At 45.4% G+C, this 18,720-nt stretch overlaps 1 protein-coding gene and 1 pseudogene across 3 annotated transcripts; one reads left to right on the plus strand and one right to left on the minus strand.

Annotated features, from left to right (window-relative positions):
• Positions 1-2,443: 2,443 nt before the first annotated feature.
• On the minus strand, positions 2,444-10,280 carry ZNF772 (zinc finger protein 772). Of its 2 annotated transcripts, XM_081215762.1 has the most exons (4): positions 10,035-10,280; positions 7,568-7,694; positions 6,934-7,056; positions 2,444-6,311 (listed from the first exon to the last, which is right to left on the minus strand). In XM_081215762.1, the coding sequence occupies exons 1-4, from the start codon at positions 10,065-10,067 to the stop codon at positions 5,164-5,166; spliced, it is 1,431 nt and encodes a 476-aa protein (XP_081071888.1). In that variant the 5' UTR covers positions 10,068-10,280; the 3' UTR covers positions 2,444-5,163. The 2 variants fall into 2 exon arrangements, with proteins under 2 accessions (XP_081071888.1, XP_081071889.1); XM_081215763.1 differs by lacking the exon at positions 6,934-7,056.
• A 2,516-nt stretch (positions 10,281-12,796) lies between these two features.
• LOC308605837 (ferritin light chain-like) lies at positions 12,797-14,863 on the plus strand (annotated as a pseudogene). The gene is made up of 2 exons: positions 12,797-12,817; positions 14,258-14,863. The product of its transcript is annotated as a ferritin light chain-like (transcript).
• The last annotated feature ends 3,857 nt before the right edge of the window (positions 14,864-18,720 follow it).

The following is an 18,720-nucleotide window of genomic DNA, read 5'->3' on the forward strand; positions in this document are numbered from 1 at the left end:
CAACCAGGAAGCCCCACCAAGCCTTGGTGTCCAGTGTTTCGACTGGAATCTCATTACATAGACACAACTGATTAGATCATGGCCACATGCCTGAACATCTAGCCCCTCTGATCTCCCCACAGGTCTGTCTGGCTCAGTTTCAAACGTCTAATCATATGATTGGTTTTTCTGGTAACCAGTCCCCATCCAGAAAGGTTCTAGGGGCTTACCAAGAATCACTTCATTAGCACAAGAAAGACTCCTATCACTCCAGGAATTTCAAGATATTTCAAGCTCTGTGCCAGGAACCTGGGACACCTTCTAGTTAATATAGATTAAATTAATATATTTTCAATTGTTAAACCAACCTTATATACATGATAAATCTCACTAGATTATAATTATTATCAGGAATGTAAAGTTGGCTTTAACAATTGAAAATATACTACACACACACACACACACTCTTAATTCCCTAAAATTTTGTGAAGGATTTTTTGTACCTATGCTCACACATTGGTCTATAATTTTAATTTCATTACCTAGTTTTGCTCTTAGGGTTAATATTGGCTTCTAAAAATTAGTTGGGAAGTACCCCATATGTTATTACTTATTTTTTGGAAGAGTCTGATGGAATCTTAATTATTCATTAAATATTTGGTAGGATTTGTTAGTGAAACCATCTTGGCTTTAAATTTTAAGTGAGAGCGCTTCTTACCTTTAAACGTAGATTACCATTACTAGTAATCTGGAAATACTAATTAAATGTCTTTAATGAACAAAGGATTTTTAAGATTATCTATTTCTTCTTGAGGGAACCTGGTCAGTTGGTATCTTTCAATGAATTTTTGTTCTCTACATTTCCATTTATTGGGAAAGAGTCATTTAAAATAATCACACAGGGACTTTCCTGGTGGTCCAGGGAGGGGTTAAGACTCCACACTTACAATGCAGGGGGCACGGGTTTGATCCCTGGTCAGGGAACTAAGATTCTGTATGCTGCGTGGCGCAGCCAAAAAAATAAATAAAATAAAATAATCACACATTACCCATTATGTTTCAAAGATATCTAGTGCTATACCTTCTTTCCTTGCTCATATTTGTAAATGTGTGATTTCTTTTTTTTTCCGATGTGGTTTGGAGGTGTTATCAATTCTACTAATTTATTCAAAGTGTCTGCTTTAGGGGGAATTCATAGATTTTCTTGAAAAAAATTTACAACATATATGAAACTGATTCTTAATACACTGGACATCAAACAAATAACAATGACCTATGAAAGAGGGCAAACGATGTGAGCCACGTGGCCGTCCCAGCTTACTATGAAAAGAAATTCCCAGGCCCTAATACAAAAATGCTGAGTCCAGTCGGACCCCAAAAGTCACCCTGAGTTGACACAAAACTTAGAATCCTGGCCTGCTAAGGTTTCTGGAGTCCAACAGAGCACAGTACAGGAGAGAGAAAACTTCAGAAACATACAGAGGGTCATCCTCAAGTATGACCTCATGTATATTAGTACATCCTCATGTACTAATCTGTACATGCAGGCAGGAAATAACCAGAGCTGTGTAAAGAAACACCCAAAAGGATTCAATGAAACAATTTCCAAGGCTAATGTAGAGAATGGAATAGCACCTGTTCTAACCAGTTTAAATGGGAATCCTTATGAAGCATGAGGTAGAGAATACAGAATGATTGTGTCTCAGTAGGGGGAGAGAAATTAGCCTTAAAATGAACGCTGCAGTAATTCAACCTAAAAATGTTTGGAATCAAGATCCCAGAAGATCATATTGCTTCCAAGGAACTTAAACAATACCAAGAATATCTACTGAAATGCAAGTATTTTCAGTACCCAAAAAGGCAAAATTGAGTGTTCAATCAAAAGTACACAATGTTAACAGTATCTGACAAGATAGATTTTAGAGCAAAGAATTTTCCTATAGATAAAGATCACTCTTTCTTAATGATAAAGGAGGTCTACTCATTAAGTGGACGTAACAGTAGGAAACGTTTATTCACCTAATAAAAAGACTTCGAAATACACAAAGCAAAACCTGATAGAATTAAACCTGAGAGAAAAATAGGCAAATCCATTTTTATATTCAGAGATGTCAACAACCTTATTCAAATAATTGACAGGACACTACCCCCCACCCCCCACCAGTAAGGATACAGAAAACTTAGACATTGTCAACCGTCTTAACCGAGCTGACATGTGTAGAACTCTCCATCAAACAAGAACACAATAGACATTCATTTTAAGCTAACATGAAATACAAGATAACCCATATTCTGGGCCATAAAGAAAATATCAATAAATGAAAATAATTCAAGTCATAAAGTATATACTCTGACTGCAATGAATTAAATTAGAAATCAATTACCAAAAAGATAAGGAAAATCCCAAATAACACACTTCTAAAAAGAACCATGTGTCAAAGAAGAAATTTAAAGGGAAACCAGAAAAGATTTTAAATGTAATTAAAATGAAAATACAACATATCAAGTTTTGTGGGAGGCAACTAAAGCAGTTGTTACAGAGTGACTTTTAGAATTTAGCACCTATGTTAGGAAAAAACCCAAAAGTTTCAAATGAAGGATCTCAGGTTCTATGTTAAAAAGTAGCAGAAGAACAGAAATGAAATACAATAAAAGCAAAAGGCAATGGTAAAAGTCAAAATGGGGGGGAAAAAAAGGAACAGGAAAAAACAGTGAAATCAAGTGCATTCAGAAGATCAATAAAGCTGATAAACTACTGATGAAGAAAAAAAGAGAAATATAGACATTACCAGTATCAGGAATAAGAGAGGTGGCATCACTACAGATTCTACAGGTACTAAAATCATAAAAGGATAAATTTGACTACTTAAATAAACAAACTCTTTGAGAAAGATACAAACCACCAAAGCTCACTGTAGGGGGAAAAAAAAGATAAATTCTATAAACCTATGTTCACTATGGAAATTAAATTTATAGTTAGAAACCTTCCCACAAAATAAACTCCAGGCCCAAATACTTCACCGGTGAATTCCACCAAACAATTAAGAAAGAAATAATGTCAATTCTTCACAAACTCTTCCAGAAAATTGAAAAGCAGGGGACACTTAATTAACCAACTTCTTCTGTAAAGCCAGCATTACATTGATAGCAACCAAACCCATGCATTAAAAAAATTAGAGACTAACATCCCTCATGAGCATAGATGCAAAAGTCTTAAAAAAAAAAAGAAAACCAGCATATAAAATTCAACAATGCATAGAAGAGTAGTACATCATGACCAAATGGGGTTTACCTCAGAAATGCAAGGTTGGTTTAACTTTTGAAATCAGTCAATATTTGATTCCTCATTAAAAGACTAAAAAGGTAAAAGAAAGAAAAACAACTATGATTGTGGTCACCAGTATTCAAGAAATGCTCCCACAAATCCCTACATCTTTGTATTCTCACTGTTGTGAAGTGAGTCCCCTTCCACCCTGAACCAGGATTAGTCTGTGTTACCCACAGAGTAAGTCAGAAAAGATGGCACATCACTTCCAGGTGAAGGTTATGAGCCACAGATACTGTGGCTTTGTTCCCGTGCGTTCTCTCCTGGGTCACTTGCTTTGGAACTGTTTCTCTAAAGTGGAATACTTTAATCAAAAGTATAGATGAAAAAGAATGAATTACTGATACACAGAACACTGATAAATCACAACATAATTATGCAGAGTTTGAAAAGCCATATACATACTAGTACCTTTTAAATTATTCTATACACACACACATTTAAAATTCTAGGAAATCCAAACAGATCTATAATGACAGAAAGCAGGATGAGTGGTTGCCTGGGAATGGGTGAGGGCGAGAGATATTATAAAAGGAATCAGGAAACTTGGTTTCAAAGGTGCAAACATGTATCGAAACTTATCAAATTATACACTATAAATATGTGCAATTAATTGCAGAAAATGTTTAGATTGCTCAGACTGTAACTGTAGCCGTAAGATTATGAGACACAAATATGAGTCCTGAGAATTTCCATAAACCCTCATACCAAAGTCACAGTGATGGAAACATTTGTGGATACGCCTTTAGAAGAGTTATATTCCCTATAGTTGGCTACAGTCTCCCAACTTCCTATTTATCAGATGTCCTTTTAGGGGACAGTGACATCTGCCTACCAAATAATAGATTTCAGGGATGCTGGTAGGTCCCAGGGAATCAAACTCTCCTAAAGAGGGCTGGGGAATATGAAGCATTCCCTGGGAACAAGGGACCCAATTCATGCTGCTCCCAGGCACATCAGAAGTTGTCATGACAAATGCCCATTGCTCAAGAAGACCTTGGTTACACAAATCATCTTGGCATACAGGACACATGATTAGGCCTGCAAAGATTGGTATTCTTTCCTAGGAGGCCTTGAGTAGCAATGCAAATTAGGCTGAAACTAGAATAAGAGCTGTTCTTTCTTCATCATTCTGCAAATACCACTGAGACACAACAGTTGGACCTCTCACACAAGCTGTTCATTCTTTCAGGCTGGCAGAGCCCAATTCTGTTCTCAACTCAACCCACAAAGTGAACAGAATCCCCAGGATTAAAGGTAGTTAAAAACTAAGGTATTTGTTGCAAACCCAGAAGAATATGAGGCAGACAATTCCCAAGTTAGGTGACTTGGGGGCTGGACAAATCCATCACGAGTGCCACAAGACCAATAAAGTCTGAAAAATGGAAATCTCTGCAAGCAGCCAGCAGAACAAAGCTTATGTTCTTCTGGCCAAAATTGGGTCACATCCACGCTTAACCAGTAGGGGGGCAGGAAGGAGTGAGGATCTTCAATGGGCTCAGGCTACTGATGATTCCCTCCAGGGAAGGGAGGAAGAGCAGAGATCTTGCCCATCAAAGCACGCTGGGGTGACTTACGCACAATGTGGCACCCTGCTGTTGCACAGACATATGGATTCTTTTGGAGACACTGGCAGTGATATGCTTCTGGCAAGCGTGCAGAGGCCTCTCACAGTGAACAAAGGCATGTTACGAAGTGCAATATTGCTCCAGAAACCTTCCCATATAGGGGGCACACAGGAGAATCTCCTCAGGGTGGGAGTTCAAATGTATGAGACTCATCTTCCAGCTGATGGCTACTCACATAGGCTACTCTCAGAGCTTCTCTCTGGTGTCACCCACTGTGGCATATTCCCTATCCTAAGGCCTTTCTCCAGCATGAACTTTCCAATGTCTGATGAGGGAAGCCCTTTGCCTGAAGGCCTTCCCACACTCACTGCACTTATACGGTCTTTCTCCAGTGTGGATTCTATGGTGCTGAACAAGCACATGTTTGTGGCTAAAGGCTTTTCCACACTCAGTGCACACATACGGCTTTTCGCCATTGTGAACTCTCTGGTGTGCAATAAGGTCGGAACTTTGGCTGAAGAACTTCCCACATGCAATGCACTCGTAAGGCCTTGCCCCAGTATGAACACTCCAATGCTTAATGAGTCTGTATTTGTGACCAAAGTATTTCCCACATTCGCTGCACTCGTAAGGCCTTTCTCCAGTATGGATACTCTCATGCTGAACAAGTGTGGATTTGTGACTGTAGGCTTTCCCACATTCACTGCATTTGTAAGGCCTTGCTCCAGTATGGACTCTCTGGTGTACAATAAGGTTAGAGCTATGATTAAAAACTTTCCCACATATGCCACACTCATAAGGCATTTCTCCAGTGTGGATCCTCTGGTGCTGCACAAGTATGGGTTTGCGGCTGAAGGTTTTCCCACACTCACTGCACTCATAAGGCCTTTCTCCAGTGTGGACTCTCTGGTGCTGAACAAGTGAGTCTTTGCGGCTGAAAGCTTTTCCACATTCATTGCACTTGTAATGCGTTTGTCCACTGTGACAGGCCTCTGCACACTTGGTGTTACTTTGTGGCTTCCACTTACTAAGAGGGGAATGGTGCTGGAACACGCTTGAGCTAGTTGGGAAGTCCTTACAACCCTCCCCTGTGGTAAAGGGCACGTCCAATGATTGCACAGAGCAGCCGTTCACAAGAAAGGCCCTACCCTCATCCCTTCTGCAGGGTTTCTCTCCACTGTGCTGCTTCTGATGGTGAAGGTTTGCACTGAACCAGAGTTGTTTCCCACATGCCACACACATGTATGGCTTTTGCCCAGGGTATGTTTCCTGGTGCTCAGCCAAGTACAAAACATCTTTCAAGATCAGGCCACATGTCTCACAGGGGTGGGCCTTCTGGGAAGATGGAATCGTCTTAGGAATCGTGACCTGTGACATTCCTTTTACAGAAACGCTCTGCTCAAAATGTATCTCCTCCTCCTCCATTCCATGCGAACAACCTGAAAGCAGACAAATGCTGGTGAAGGACACAGCGACACTGGTGGGAACGGGCAGTCTCATTACAAATGTGTATCTATCAGAACTAGGATGAAGGTCTGCTATCAGACAAGAGGCCAGAGCGCAAGCTGAGTAAAGGGCTACTATGCAGTAGTTGGCATCTAAAGGTCACAGGATGGAAGTGGCCTTGATGGGGAGAGGACACAAATGTGGGGAACAGCCCAGGAAGAACAGGGTGTCTAATGAAGTCATCCACAAATGGATTTTAGCAAGGCCTTGGCTGCTAGGGAGACCTACAGAAGGGTGTGTTCCCTGAATAGCTACAATCAAATAGACTAGGTGGTTTTTAAGAATTATTTGAGGTATATGCACATTTCATGACACATTAAGCATATAAGCCAGTTTTGGAAAGCAGTGGAGAGGAACAGCTCAGATGTGGGCAGAGGTGGGGAACAGTCAGAGGCTAAAAGTCAGAACATAAAAGATAAGTGTGTAAATGGGAAAGTAAAGATAGGAATGAAGTGTGGCCATTGGCCTTGGCACTCAAACAACTGTGGGCACAGAGAGGTTGGGGAATGATTAGAACCCAGCCCGACATCACACCTTCCCCCAGCTCCCACTCACCAGGGCCACCCCCACCCTGAGCCTCTCTGGTCATGGCTGGAGTCATGCTGGCCCACTCAGATAGCCAGGGCTCACTGTCCAGCTCCAGTGGGGCAACTCCATGGAACATGGAAGATGCATATCCTAAGGAAAAGACAGGTAAATGGCCAGCACTTGTCTGGGTGACCCACCCCTCAGAGAAGACGACTAAATACTATAAAAATAACTCTGAAGTAGTGTCTTGCAGGAATAGCCTAGCGGTCCCAACAAGGAGTGACCATACTGGTCCGTGCAATGCCTGACACAGGCAGGCTACTGGAAATGTCAGCCAGAGGAGGGGGGTAGAACCTGGGGCACAGGGATGGCATGGATCTGGACAGAGGCACCCAGTCGGGAGAGAACAAACTGGAGCTGATCCACTGGGTGACGGCGGGACGCTGCACGCCTGCATCCATCCACGTAAGCCTTCAGGGCAGCAGGTACTGGGACTGCTCAGAAGTCAGAGGTGCTAGCTAGTGCACAAAGCTCACACCTGGCATCCACAGCACCTACCCTAGGGAACGGGGGAGGAAGGTGATGCCTACGGCTCTGATAGAAGAAACAGGAAAGGGGGAGAGCCCAGTCCAGGACGCTGCAGGGGATGTGAGGGCCTTACCCAGTGAGGCCATAAGGGCAAAGTTCTCCAGCATCACTTCGCGGTACAGGCGCCTCTGAGCCTCATCAAGGAGCCCCCACTCCTCCTGGGAGAAGTACACGAACACGTCCTCAAAGTTCACTTTCCCCTGCCACAATGGGGAGAGCCGAGTCTGTGAGTAGTCTCTCTCCTAAGGACCCCCATCTTGCCCCACAGAGCTCCCTTCAGCATTCCTTCTGACCTAGGTCCTCGACTCATTGGAAATACCAGGGCCAGGGGGCACATATGTCTGCTCTCTCCTTAAGGTCCCTTTGATCACGGTGTCCACCCACACCAACAACAGGCAGGTGGGCAGAAAGGCGCCATCTAAGCTCTGGGGCTGGCATGTGGGGCCGCACCGCATCCCCATCCATGTCCTTCCAGCCAGTTCTCCTGGAGTTGCTAAGACCATGCTTACCAGACAACCAAAGTTGGGCTCATCTTTCTCCCGTAAGTCCCCAACACCAGGGACCAAGGGCCATCAGTTCATACTTTTTCCACATGCACACCAGTCTTCTGGATCACTTTCAATCTCACAACTCTGGCCTCCACCCAGTTGTTGGCTTCCACCATCACCTTCCTGGCTCATTAACTGCAATGCCGTGGTGATGTGTAGATTCTCCCTTGTAAACCTAGGTACACACCATCTTCTGCTTTTTGGATGTCTCCATCCTGAGCCCCTCCACAGGACTTCAGCCCTGTGTCCAGCAGCTCACTTGACACCTCCACTCAGTGTTCTCTGGAACATCTCAGACTCTTCACATGGCCACAAATAAACTCCTGATACCCCTGCAGAGTTACGTCTACCACTAACTTGCCCATCTCAGCCGCTGGAGCTTCTACCCTTCTGACTGATAAGGCCTAACACCTTGGGGCTGTCTCTTTCACACATCAGAAAATATGACCCAGTCACTTTTCCCATCTACACAGCCAGCCCTCTGGGCCATCCATTACCACGCATCTGGAATACTGAAGCAGCCTCCTCCCCAGGCTCCTTGTCTCTATCCTAATTCCCTCTTCCGTCACCACACACAGTCCGTTCTCCACTTGGCACCCAGAGGGAGGCTGTTAAAAGCTGGATCAGATTACCTCCCTCCCCTGCTCCACACCCGACATGGCTACACCACCCTCAGAACAGAGGCCTCGCTTGTCAGCTGGCCGCTTCAGGCCTGACTCCTGCCCACCTGCTCTTGATTGCTACCAGATGTGGTGGGGACCTGTAGCTTCTTGAAAACTCCCATCTCAATCTCTCCTTCAAGTATTTGCACATGCTGGTTCCTGTTCCTGGAACAAACTTCCACACCTTATTCCAGTGGTCACCAGAAAACGGGAACCCTTGCACGTAACCCCTGGTCTAGACACAGAACCCTGGGCTTGGGGTTTCTCCAGGGTCCTCAGACTCAAGAGCTGGGAGAGTACAAGTAAAGTGTTAGGGACTTCCCTGGTGGCGCAGTGGTTAAGAATCCGCCTGCCAATGCAGGGGACATGGGTCTGAGCCCTGGTCCGGGAAGATCCCACATGCCGCAGAGCAACTAAGCCCACGCGCCACAACTACTGAGCCTGCGCTCTAGAGCCCGTGCGCCACATCTACTGAAGCCCGCAGGCCTAGAGCCTGTGCTCTGCAACGAGAAGCCACCGCAATGAGAAGCCTGCGCACCGCAACCAAGAGTAGCCCCCGCTCACCGCAACTAGAGAAAGCCCGCGCACAGTAACGAAGACCCAACGCAGCCAAAAATAAATAAATAAATTTATTTTAAAAAAAGTAAAGTGTTCTAGAACACCACAATCCTGAAGCCCTCGTGGGTGGGGGTGGAATCGATGAGAGCCTGTATAAAGCCCATAATTACTACTGAGATCAGGGGAACCTGTGGTAAGAGGGAGACCATGAGAGACAAGCAACCACGAAAGAGGCCCAAGGGCTCAGGCCTATCTTCCACTCCTGCCCTGCCACAGACCTGGGGCTGTCTGTCCTCTGAGCCTCAGTCCTCAGGGCCACGTACCAGCTGTGTTGCCTTGGACTATGTCTCAACTTTTCTGGGGCCCACTGTCCGAGCCCTGACCTCAAGTCTGTACGCACCTGGGCAGTCTACGGAATACTTTTTAAACCATCAGATATTGTCTCTCTGTTCAGAACCTTCCGTAGCTCCCATCACCCTGAGAATTGAGGCACATCTGCTCGGACTCTTGATCTTTTCAGACACCAAAGGCCCCAGGTTTCCCAAATGCTCCGGCTGTGTCGCAGCTCCAAGCCTCTGCACATGCTGGGCCCTCGACTGTAACATCTTTCCACATCCCATCATGCTGGCTGTCAGAAATGGGACCCGACCAAGAGAGTCCCCACTGTCTGGAAACATGGTCCTGAGCTGCAGGGACCTGAGGTGTCCCTCATTCGAGGCTTCAGGATTCAGAGAGGGAGGTCGGGGGAAGGACCCAGGGGTGCAGCACCCACCTGCGCCGGGTCCGTCAGCACGGCGGCCGCCATCGGCACCTGCGGACCGGGGAGGGCGAGGGGGAGGGGAGTAGCTGGAGAGTGACAGGTGCGAGGTCCCGGGCTCCGGCGGCCGGGTCACCTGAGCGGTGCCACTGCCGATCCTCAGGTCCGTCTCTGTTTAGGGCAGACAACGCCTCTCGCGTTTTCCCTGCCCTGTCACCTCGGGGGTGACGCCGCGCTCCGGAGACAGACTCATTGGACTAATCCGAAAGCAAACAAAATGTCCGCCCAACAAGGGAAAAGGAAGTCCCGCCCCGGCGTCCTCCGTACGAACGGAAACGCCCCTTTACTGGGCCTTCATTGGCCCAGAGCCGCCAAGGCTCCTAGGTAATGTAGTTCCCACAGCACCAACGAGGGAGTGGGACTCCCGCGCCACCTCCAGGTCAAAGGCGAAGCCACCTAGCTAGCGGCGCCTAGAAATTGCATATTTTAGTTTGAGGATTAGGCGGAGCGTTGCTTCCTCTTAAAGGAGACGCACCCATATTTCCGGTGAGTGTAGTCTGTAACACATCACAAAAATGTTCAGAAACATATTATTTGGGGCTTCTTTACATAGAGAATGCTCACCAGAAAAATCAAATGCACACACAATATACTAATGTCGCTCAGACCTCCATAGCTGGAAGCTAATAAATAGTATTTGTTCTCAAATATACACAACGTAGTGCGAAGCCCTTGGGTTAGTTGTGTGGGCCTCAGCATTTAGAATCAGGAATAAAAGCAGAGACTCCAGACACGGGCACCACGTTAAGTGCAATAGGGATGTGGGACACTGATGAACAGGTGGACAATGCTGGTGTCTCTGGTTACCTCAGAAAATATTTCTCCTGCCTTTATAATCAGTGATTGTGTCTAACCCAGTGAGTAATACTTTTTACAGGAAATGTCACCGAGCCCACGCTCGTTCTGCTCGCACGACAGGCCAATAACTGACGACCTGTTGGAGCAAGGAATAACTTTAATCGGAAAGCGAGCAGACCCAGAATAAGGCAGACTGGTAACTCAAAAACATCCATCATCCGGATTCCGGCTCCTTTTATAAAAGAGGGGGAGGGGCCCACTGCGGTGCTGACCAATGGCTGAGGGGGGCTGCTATAGCTAGCGCCTGCCCCGCCCCTATTACAAAAATATTTCACTCTGTATACACAGATGTATTCAATTCCTTTTAGGTATCTTACAAAGATCTGAAAAAAAAAGTGATGGAAGAAATGTTCACTTCTTAAGGTATGGGGAAGTCATTCTGGCTTATATATAATTTAACTTGAACTTCAGGCTAACCAAAACCGCCTGTTTGTGGCCAAATATGCACTGTACATCTGCTTTAATTATTAAAGAAAAAGGCACGTTGACCAGAAGTAAGGAATGTCCATTTTAAAGATAAAATTAAAGGCCTCCCTTCCCGGGATGCCAATGCTAGTACTTCTTTGATCATAAGACTTTCTTCCCAGGTGGCAAGGCCATACTGAGTTGTGTATGTGCTGATCTGTTTTTGTTTTTTTTGAAACGTTGAAGGAGTGTATCCCTGACTTGTTTGATGTTCCTTGTTATAACAAGATATAAAACTGTGCTCATGGGCTTCCCTGGTGGCGCAGTGGTTGAGAGTCCGCCTGCCGATGCAGGGGACACGGGTTCGTGCCGCGGAGCGACTAGGCCCGCGAGCCATGGCCGCTGAGCCTGCGCGTCCGGAGCCTGTGCTCCGCAACGGGAGAGGCCACAGCAGTGAGAGGCCTGCGTACCGCAAAAAAAAAAAAAAAAAAACAGAAACAAAAAACTGTGCTCAAAACCATGCTTCGCTAGAGCAGTTCCTCAGAGTAATCTGAGAAGCTGTCTCCTGGGCTATAGTCCTCAGTTTGGATCAAAAAAACCTCTTTTCTATTCCCATTGTAGATTGTTTATTGATTATTTTCCATCGACAAAGGTAATTTATCAAATTTTATTTGTCAATTAGAAGGACAATAAAAATTGTTTCTGTGCAGAAGAAATAGCTACCATACTAAATTTCTATACACAGTAAAAATGCCTTTTAACAAAGTGTGATGTAAGACTATTTGAGGATAAACATGACGACTGTAATGGAAAACAAACCCACAGAAAATAAAATTCTAAACAGAATTTTCTAAACTGAAAATAATATTCAAGTACAAAGAAGGCTGATCCAGACGAAAAGTCTGCAAAGAGAGTTGGAATGAGGATTGAGAGACGTGTGCATCTTTTGATTAAAATAACTGCTCGTTATCTGTGTAAAACATGAATATGTCTCCTTATAGAGTTAAAGTGATGGAATTCCACGTATAACCTCAGAACATATACATTGAGAGGAGGCTAGTTGCTTAATGTTCTGAATCCCTTATATTTCCAATCAGGAATAAATGTATTTCTAACCCTATACTCTAATGTATTAAATAAGCTTTTGCAATTTTTAGCTTAAATATAATAAATGCAACCAGGATATAATTTTCAAACTAGAGGAGGAAAAATTTCAAATATAAATGATCAATAGAATGGTAAAAACAATAGCAAAAGAAATGGAGCTAGTCCTATGAGGTGGATTTGTCACCTAGGTTAATATGAGGAAACGGAGGCAGCAAAGGGTATATGACTCTCAGTTATGGCTGTTAAGTAGCACATCTGGGAATGGAGTCCACAGAGCCACAGCTTTAACCACTGCCCAACACAGCCTCCAATCCAATGTCATCTATCTATGTTGGAGAAATGAGGTCATGGAAAATTCAACTGCCCAGGTAACTGCCATGAGGACAGGGATCAGTCTTGCCTTTTCTTTGTCCCAGAAATATTGGCCTTCAGCTTTATTTATTCCCTAAACATGTTTTTCCTGGGCACTGACCAAGAAACCAGAGCAGGAAAAGCCCTGCCGGCCCACAGACACAGAGTGTTTGAGGGGGAGAACTCTCATTGCCTGAGCCCTGCTGTGTCATCACAACCATCCACAGGTCCTGTCACATCTGCTCCCCAACACCTCCAACGCCACCCCCTTGGGCCGGTCTACCAACAGCACATTTCTGGGCTACAAAACAGCCTCCACCCAGTATCAGCATTAGTTCTTGCTCTATCTCAGCTCATGCTCCACACATCAGACAGAAGGTGATTTCAAAACAAATCAGGTTATATTGGGCAAATTTGAATGGACCAAAAGTACACCGGTGTGGGACTTCCCTGGTAGTCTAGTTGTTAAGACTCTGCACTTCCAGTGCAGGGGGCGTGGGTTCCACCCCAGGGTGGGGACCTAAGATCCCACATGCTGCGCAGTGCGTCCAAAAATTTTTTTTTAAAAGCACATCGGTGGCCAAAGGGGCAAAGATCTCAGTCTTCCCTGTTACCTACCCTCCAAAATTTAGCTTTGGGGTTAGTAACACACTTCCCCTCATCAGTTAGCATTGATCATGCACAACCTTGCCCTGTCTGTGGTCAGCCTCATTGTAAATATAGGTGGTGACAAAATCCAGGAGAGACATAGCAGCTTCCTGAAGTCCCACACAGGCAACCTGAGGTAGACGCAGACACATAGCCCACGCTCTCTGCTCTACTGCTCTCCTGCAGGTGAGTGGAGACCTCTTTCTTCTTTATGGAGTAAACAAAATATCGACAGCTTTCAGGAACGGAGTTGTGGATTTCATCCAGAAGGAGGAAGAGCTGTGGAGTCCTACTGATTACTCCTATAGCCCAGAGTCTGGCGAAAGTATTCAAAGTATCCAATCCTAGCCTTACTCGGTGTACCTCCTCAGCCTCACCCACTCCTTTCCATGACAACTCCAATAAAGGCTCTGGGACATGCTTTCCCCCTCCCCCTTCTGCCTCATGATCCACCTTGGTGCTTCCCCATGTGGTCCTGCCTGTTGTTTCTAGGGATCTGTGTGTAATCTTCTTCCTGCATGAAAATTATTTGTGTCTGTCTGTGTTACCATACCTGATTAAAACAAATCCGAGGTACATTTTCAGACAGTAGATAATCATTTTACCTAAACTAAATGATTAAATAGTCTGTTCTTTTCTCATTAATCAAGTTATTTCAAATTCCACACCCATTTGAAGCTGTTTTAGTCTGTTGAGATCATCCATTTATCAATTCCTGTGACACATTTAAACTGTTGCAGCTTCACACCACACTTGGTGGAGAGAGTCCTCCTCACCTCTGACTAACCATGAGCACCCAGATCTAGCAGAATTCTTCTGCCAAGGTGCAGGCCGCCGTCAGCCGCCTGATCAACCCGCATCTGCAGGCCTCGTCCACCTCCCTCTCCCTGAGCTTCCACTCTGAAGCTGACGAGGTGGCTCTGGAGGGTGTGGGCTGCTGCTTCTGGGAGTTGGCTGAGGAGAAGCGCGAAGGTGCCCAGCTTCCCTTGAAGATGTGGAAGCAGTGGGGCAGCCGCACCCTGGTCCAGGACGGGCAGAAGCTGCCCCCAAACGAGCGGAGCGCCAGCGTGGACCCATGGAGGCCGCCAGAGCCCTGGAGAAGAGCCTGAACCAGGCCCTCTTGGATCTGCATGCCCTGGGTTCTGCGAGCCGCAGAGGCCCAGCTCTGTGAGTTCCTGGAGAGCCGCTTCCTGGAGGAGGAGACGAAGCTCCTCAAGAAGATGGGCGACCATCTGACCAACCTGCGCAGGCTGGCTGGCCCCCAGGCCGGGTTGGGCGAGTGTCTTCCAAAGGCTGTCCTGCGAGCACAACTAGGAGCCTCCGGAGCCCAGTGGCCTCTGCGGGACCCCTCTGCCTCCACCCTCCTCGAGATCTCTGCCCGAGCCTCTTCCTTCAGCCAGGAGGCAACTTTTTAACCACCCTGAAACCTTCACCTGAGCCGTGGTGCCAAATAGAAACAAAGAATGTTCTTTTGTTCTTTTGCAGAGGGGAAAAAAAGCTAGGCTGTGATTAAAAAAAAAAGTATCTGAATAGTATGAATGACTTGTAGTCTGTTTAATTCTCAAGACTGTCTAAAGAAATGGGTCCTAACTTTTGGGTACCAACTGGGTACACTGAGTATCTGATAAACTATGTTTTCTGTCAAGAAGAATAAATACACCTATTCTGAAGATGTTGTATAGGGGATTCCCTGGTGGTCCAGTGGTTAGGAGTCTGCGCTTTCACTGCCCTGGGCCCAGGTTCAATCCCTGGTTGGAGAGCTAAGATCCCACAAGCTGCGGTGCAGCCAAAAAGAAAAAAAAATGTTGCACAGAATTTTAGGGTTTTCATGACTTCTCTGGAGTCATTCTGGGTACTGGATTCAACTCTGGTTTTCTAAAATGTAAGTGTGGTTTTGCTGAGCAGAGAGCTGGGTACCTTGACCGGATCATATTGTGTTCGTCCCTCAACCCTCAAACTCATGATAGAATTGCTTTTCCTGATTTTCAAGTTGGTGTGATGCCATCTGCATATATTGAAGAAAGAGCCCTGGGAAGTTCATCTCTGAGTCTCCCATTAGGTTGCTACTGAGAACACTGATTATTACATCATACACTGACCCCTTTATGAAGCCTCTTGAGAAATTTCTTTCTGGTCTTAATATTAGGAATAACAGTGCTTCGCTTGGGTAATTGGGTGTTTTTGTTTTATGGACACTGTAAATGATGTAACTAATTAAGTTTCCTCTTCTGACTGCCTGCTAAAAAGCTTAGAGCCAAATTTGTGGTCCACCCAGAGTAAACGAGTAGAATCGTATAAGCATTTTGTACATGTTTTATTCCTGGTTCTTCTGTTACTAATTCCTTGGTGTATTTTGTGGATACTTTTAAGCCACCTTAAACAATTTCTGGAACAACGTTGTGTATAAACAGATAAATAAAGTAAACTTTAAAAATGCAAAATATAGGGACTTCCCTGGTGGTGCAGTGGTTAAGAATACGCCTGCCAATGCAGGGGACACAGTTCGAGCCCTGGTCCAGGAAGATCCCACATGCTGTGGAGCAACTAAGCCCGTGTGCCACAACTACTGAGCCTGCACCCTGGAGCCTGCGAACCACAACTACTGAGCCCACGCGCCACAACTACTGAAGCCCTCGTGCCTAGAGCCCGTGCTCCACAACAAGAGAAGCCACTGCAATGAGAAGCCTGCACACCGCAAAGAAGAGTAGCCCCCACTTGCCACAACTAGAGAAAGCCCACGCACAGCAACGAAGACCCAAACGCAGCCAAAAATAAATTTAAAAAAATAATTTTTCTAAATGCAAAAAAAATAAACAAACTGTCTACCTAGCTTTTTTTATTTTAAAAACTCATACATTCAGCGGTATGTTCATATGAGATGTACAAATTGTTTCTTTTACAAAGACCACACCTATAAAACTCACCTCGTGTATAAAATTTTTTTTTAGGCATCCCCTGTCCCTTGTTACCTTTACATGTTCCTCTGGGCCCCTAGAGCTCACCTGACATTTTCTATTTTTTAATTTTTTGGCCACAGCGCATGGCATGTGGGATCTTAGTTCCCCAACCAGGGATCTAACCTGCGACCCCTGCAGTGGAAGCATGGAGTCTTCACCACTGGACCGCCAAGGAAGTCCCCACACCTGACATTTTGATAATCATTCTTTTGATGTCTTTATAGTTTTACTGCTTATCTATATTTTCCTAAATGATAGACTGTCTTTTATTGCGAAATTCTGAAATTTCCATAGATTGTATCATAGTGTATGCATTTTTCTTTCTTTCTTTTTTTTTTTTTCGTACGCGGGCCTCTCACCGCTGTGGCCTCTCCCGCTGCGGAGCACAGGCTCCGGATGCGCAGGCCCAACGGCCATGTCTCACGGGCCCAGCTGCTCCGCGGCATGTGGGATCCTCCCGGACCGGGGCACAAACCCGTGTCCCCTGCATCAGCAGGCAGACTCTCAACCACTGTGCCACCAGGGAAGCCCATGTATGCAGTTTTCTGACTAGATTCTGTAACATGTTTGTTAAGATTTATCCACAGAGGTTCATGGTATGGTAGTCAGCTCATTTCCACAGCTCATCAGTAATTGATAGGGTGAATAATCCAGAATCTACTCTTCCAAGATGTGATTTCAAGAAAATGACACGTATCTTCTGTGCTTGGCTTAATAGGGGAGTTTCTCTGCACCTCATCTCACACTTGTCGGTGGGACTATCTCTCCTGACTCTCCTCCCTCCCATTTACATGCCATATTGTGGCCTGATCTAAATAACTGATGTAACTTGGGTTTCTATCATCCTATGTTCTTAACTCCAATATTGACTCCTTTTGTGATGTGTGTGATTTCTGACGTAATGTGTGCATAAAGTATACAATTGGAAGGAGCCTTTTGAGGTATGGGTGTCAGTTCCATCAAGTATGAAATAAAGCCTTGTCTGGAGGCTGACTCCATGTCTTAGGAGCCTTCACTTTTTTTTTTCTTTTGAGGCTTCACTTTCAGTCATTGTTGTAACTGAGCCACGATTGATCCATGCATGCTGATAAAAAGAGGCAGACATTTTAGGGATCTCCTGCCAAGCTGACCTGAGGTGACACAGTTGGCATTATAAACTCTCCCCCTCCGAAAATGAGTATCTGGTCTTGGAGATAATGTGCTATAAATATGGGTGAGCTGGGACTGTCAGTTTGACACACCATCTCTTTGTGAGGATCCACTCGCCAAGGCATTGGCCACAGGAGGCTTTGCCTGAGTGGACAATTTTCACCTCATCATTGGTGACCCAGGGGTAATCTGAATGCCTCCTTGAGGAGACTGGTCTTGAAGCTGAACAGACCTATATAGAGCCCTTCCCAGTGACAGAACCCCTGAATCCCTGCTTACTGGTGATTAAGAAAAAGATGGTGGCCCACGCACTTATGGTCAATTAATCTATGACAAAGGAGGCAGGAATGTATACAATGGAATCAGCTAGTACTGAACACCCCCTTCCAGAAATTTCCAGGAAGGAGTGAAGGCTTCATCATCTTTTGCCCTCATGAGTGATTCCAAAGCTGTGATGAAGTTGGTCACTGCTCAGTCCACAGGCGAAACTTCCAGGAGAAAAATCAGGGAAATGAAGATTGACACGAAAGGAGTCAGTGGTCAAGCAGGTGGTAGGAGAACAGATAATAAGTGTTGGCATCTCTTTGATCAACAGCTGCCTGGTGTCAACAATGGTCCAGCATCCTTCCCACCTGCAGGGAGTTAGCTTTGTATCTCGAAATGGAACCGTAGTGGAACAAAAAGGGTAATAAGGGATGAAGGGGAGAAATCTGGTGGGAGAGGAGTGCTGGCTTATGGGTCTGAGGCTTATTGTCCTGCTTGGACACCAATGTTGAGCCCTGAAGAAGGGAAAGGGCACAGATGAGTTTGGGGTGAAGAAGGAAGGTGAACACTTGGGATCCTCGACTATCTCATCACCTACCTCCAGAACTCAGAGTCTTTGCTTTACCACCATTGTTTTTTATATTGGGCGTCCCATTGTCAAAGGAAATTGGTAATGTATAACCGGTTCATTCCAAGGAAACTGCTTTATTGGCCCTCAAGATCCTCTTTAAATCCTTAAGGGAAGGAAAGTCTGGAGCACCAGCTGCGCAGGAACATTAAAATACAGGCCAATCTACAATAAGGATAGTCTCTAGATGAGAGTCTGGCAGAGTTCTTGACCCTGATTTCCCGTCCACCTCCATCTCTGCAGCTCTGTCTGTTACTGAACTCAAGTCCTTGTG

This window comes from Mesoplodon bidens (assembly GCF_964165515.1).
Source record: "Mesoplodon bidens genome assembly, chromosome: 18".
Classification (NCBI taxonomy): domain Eukaryota; kingdom Metazoa; phylum Chordata; class Mammalia; order Artiodactyla; family Ziphiidae; genus Mesoplodon; species Mesoplodon bidens.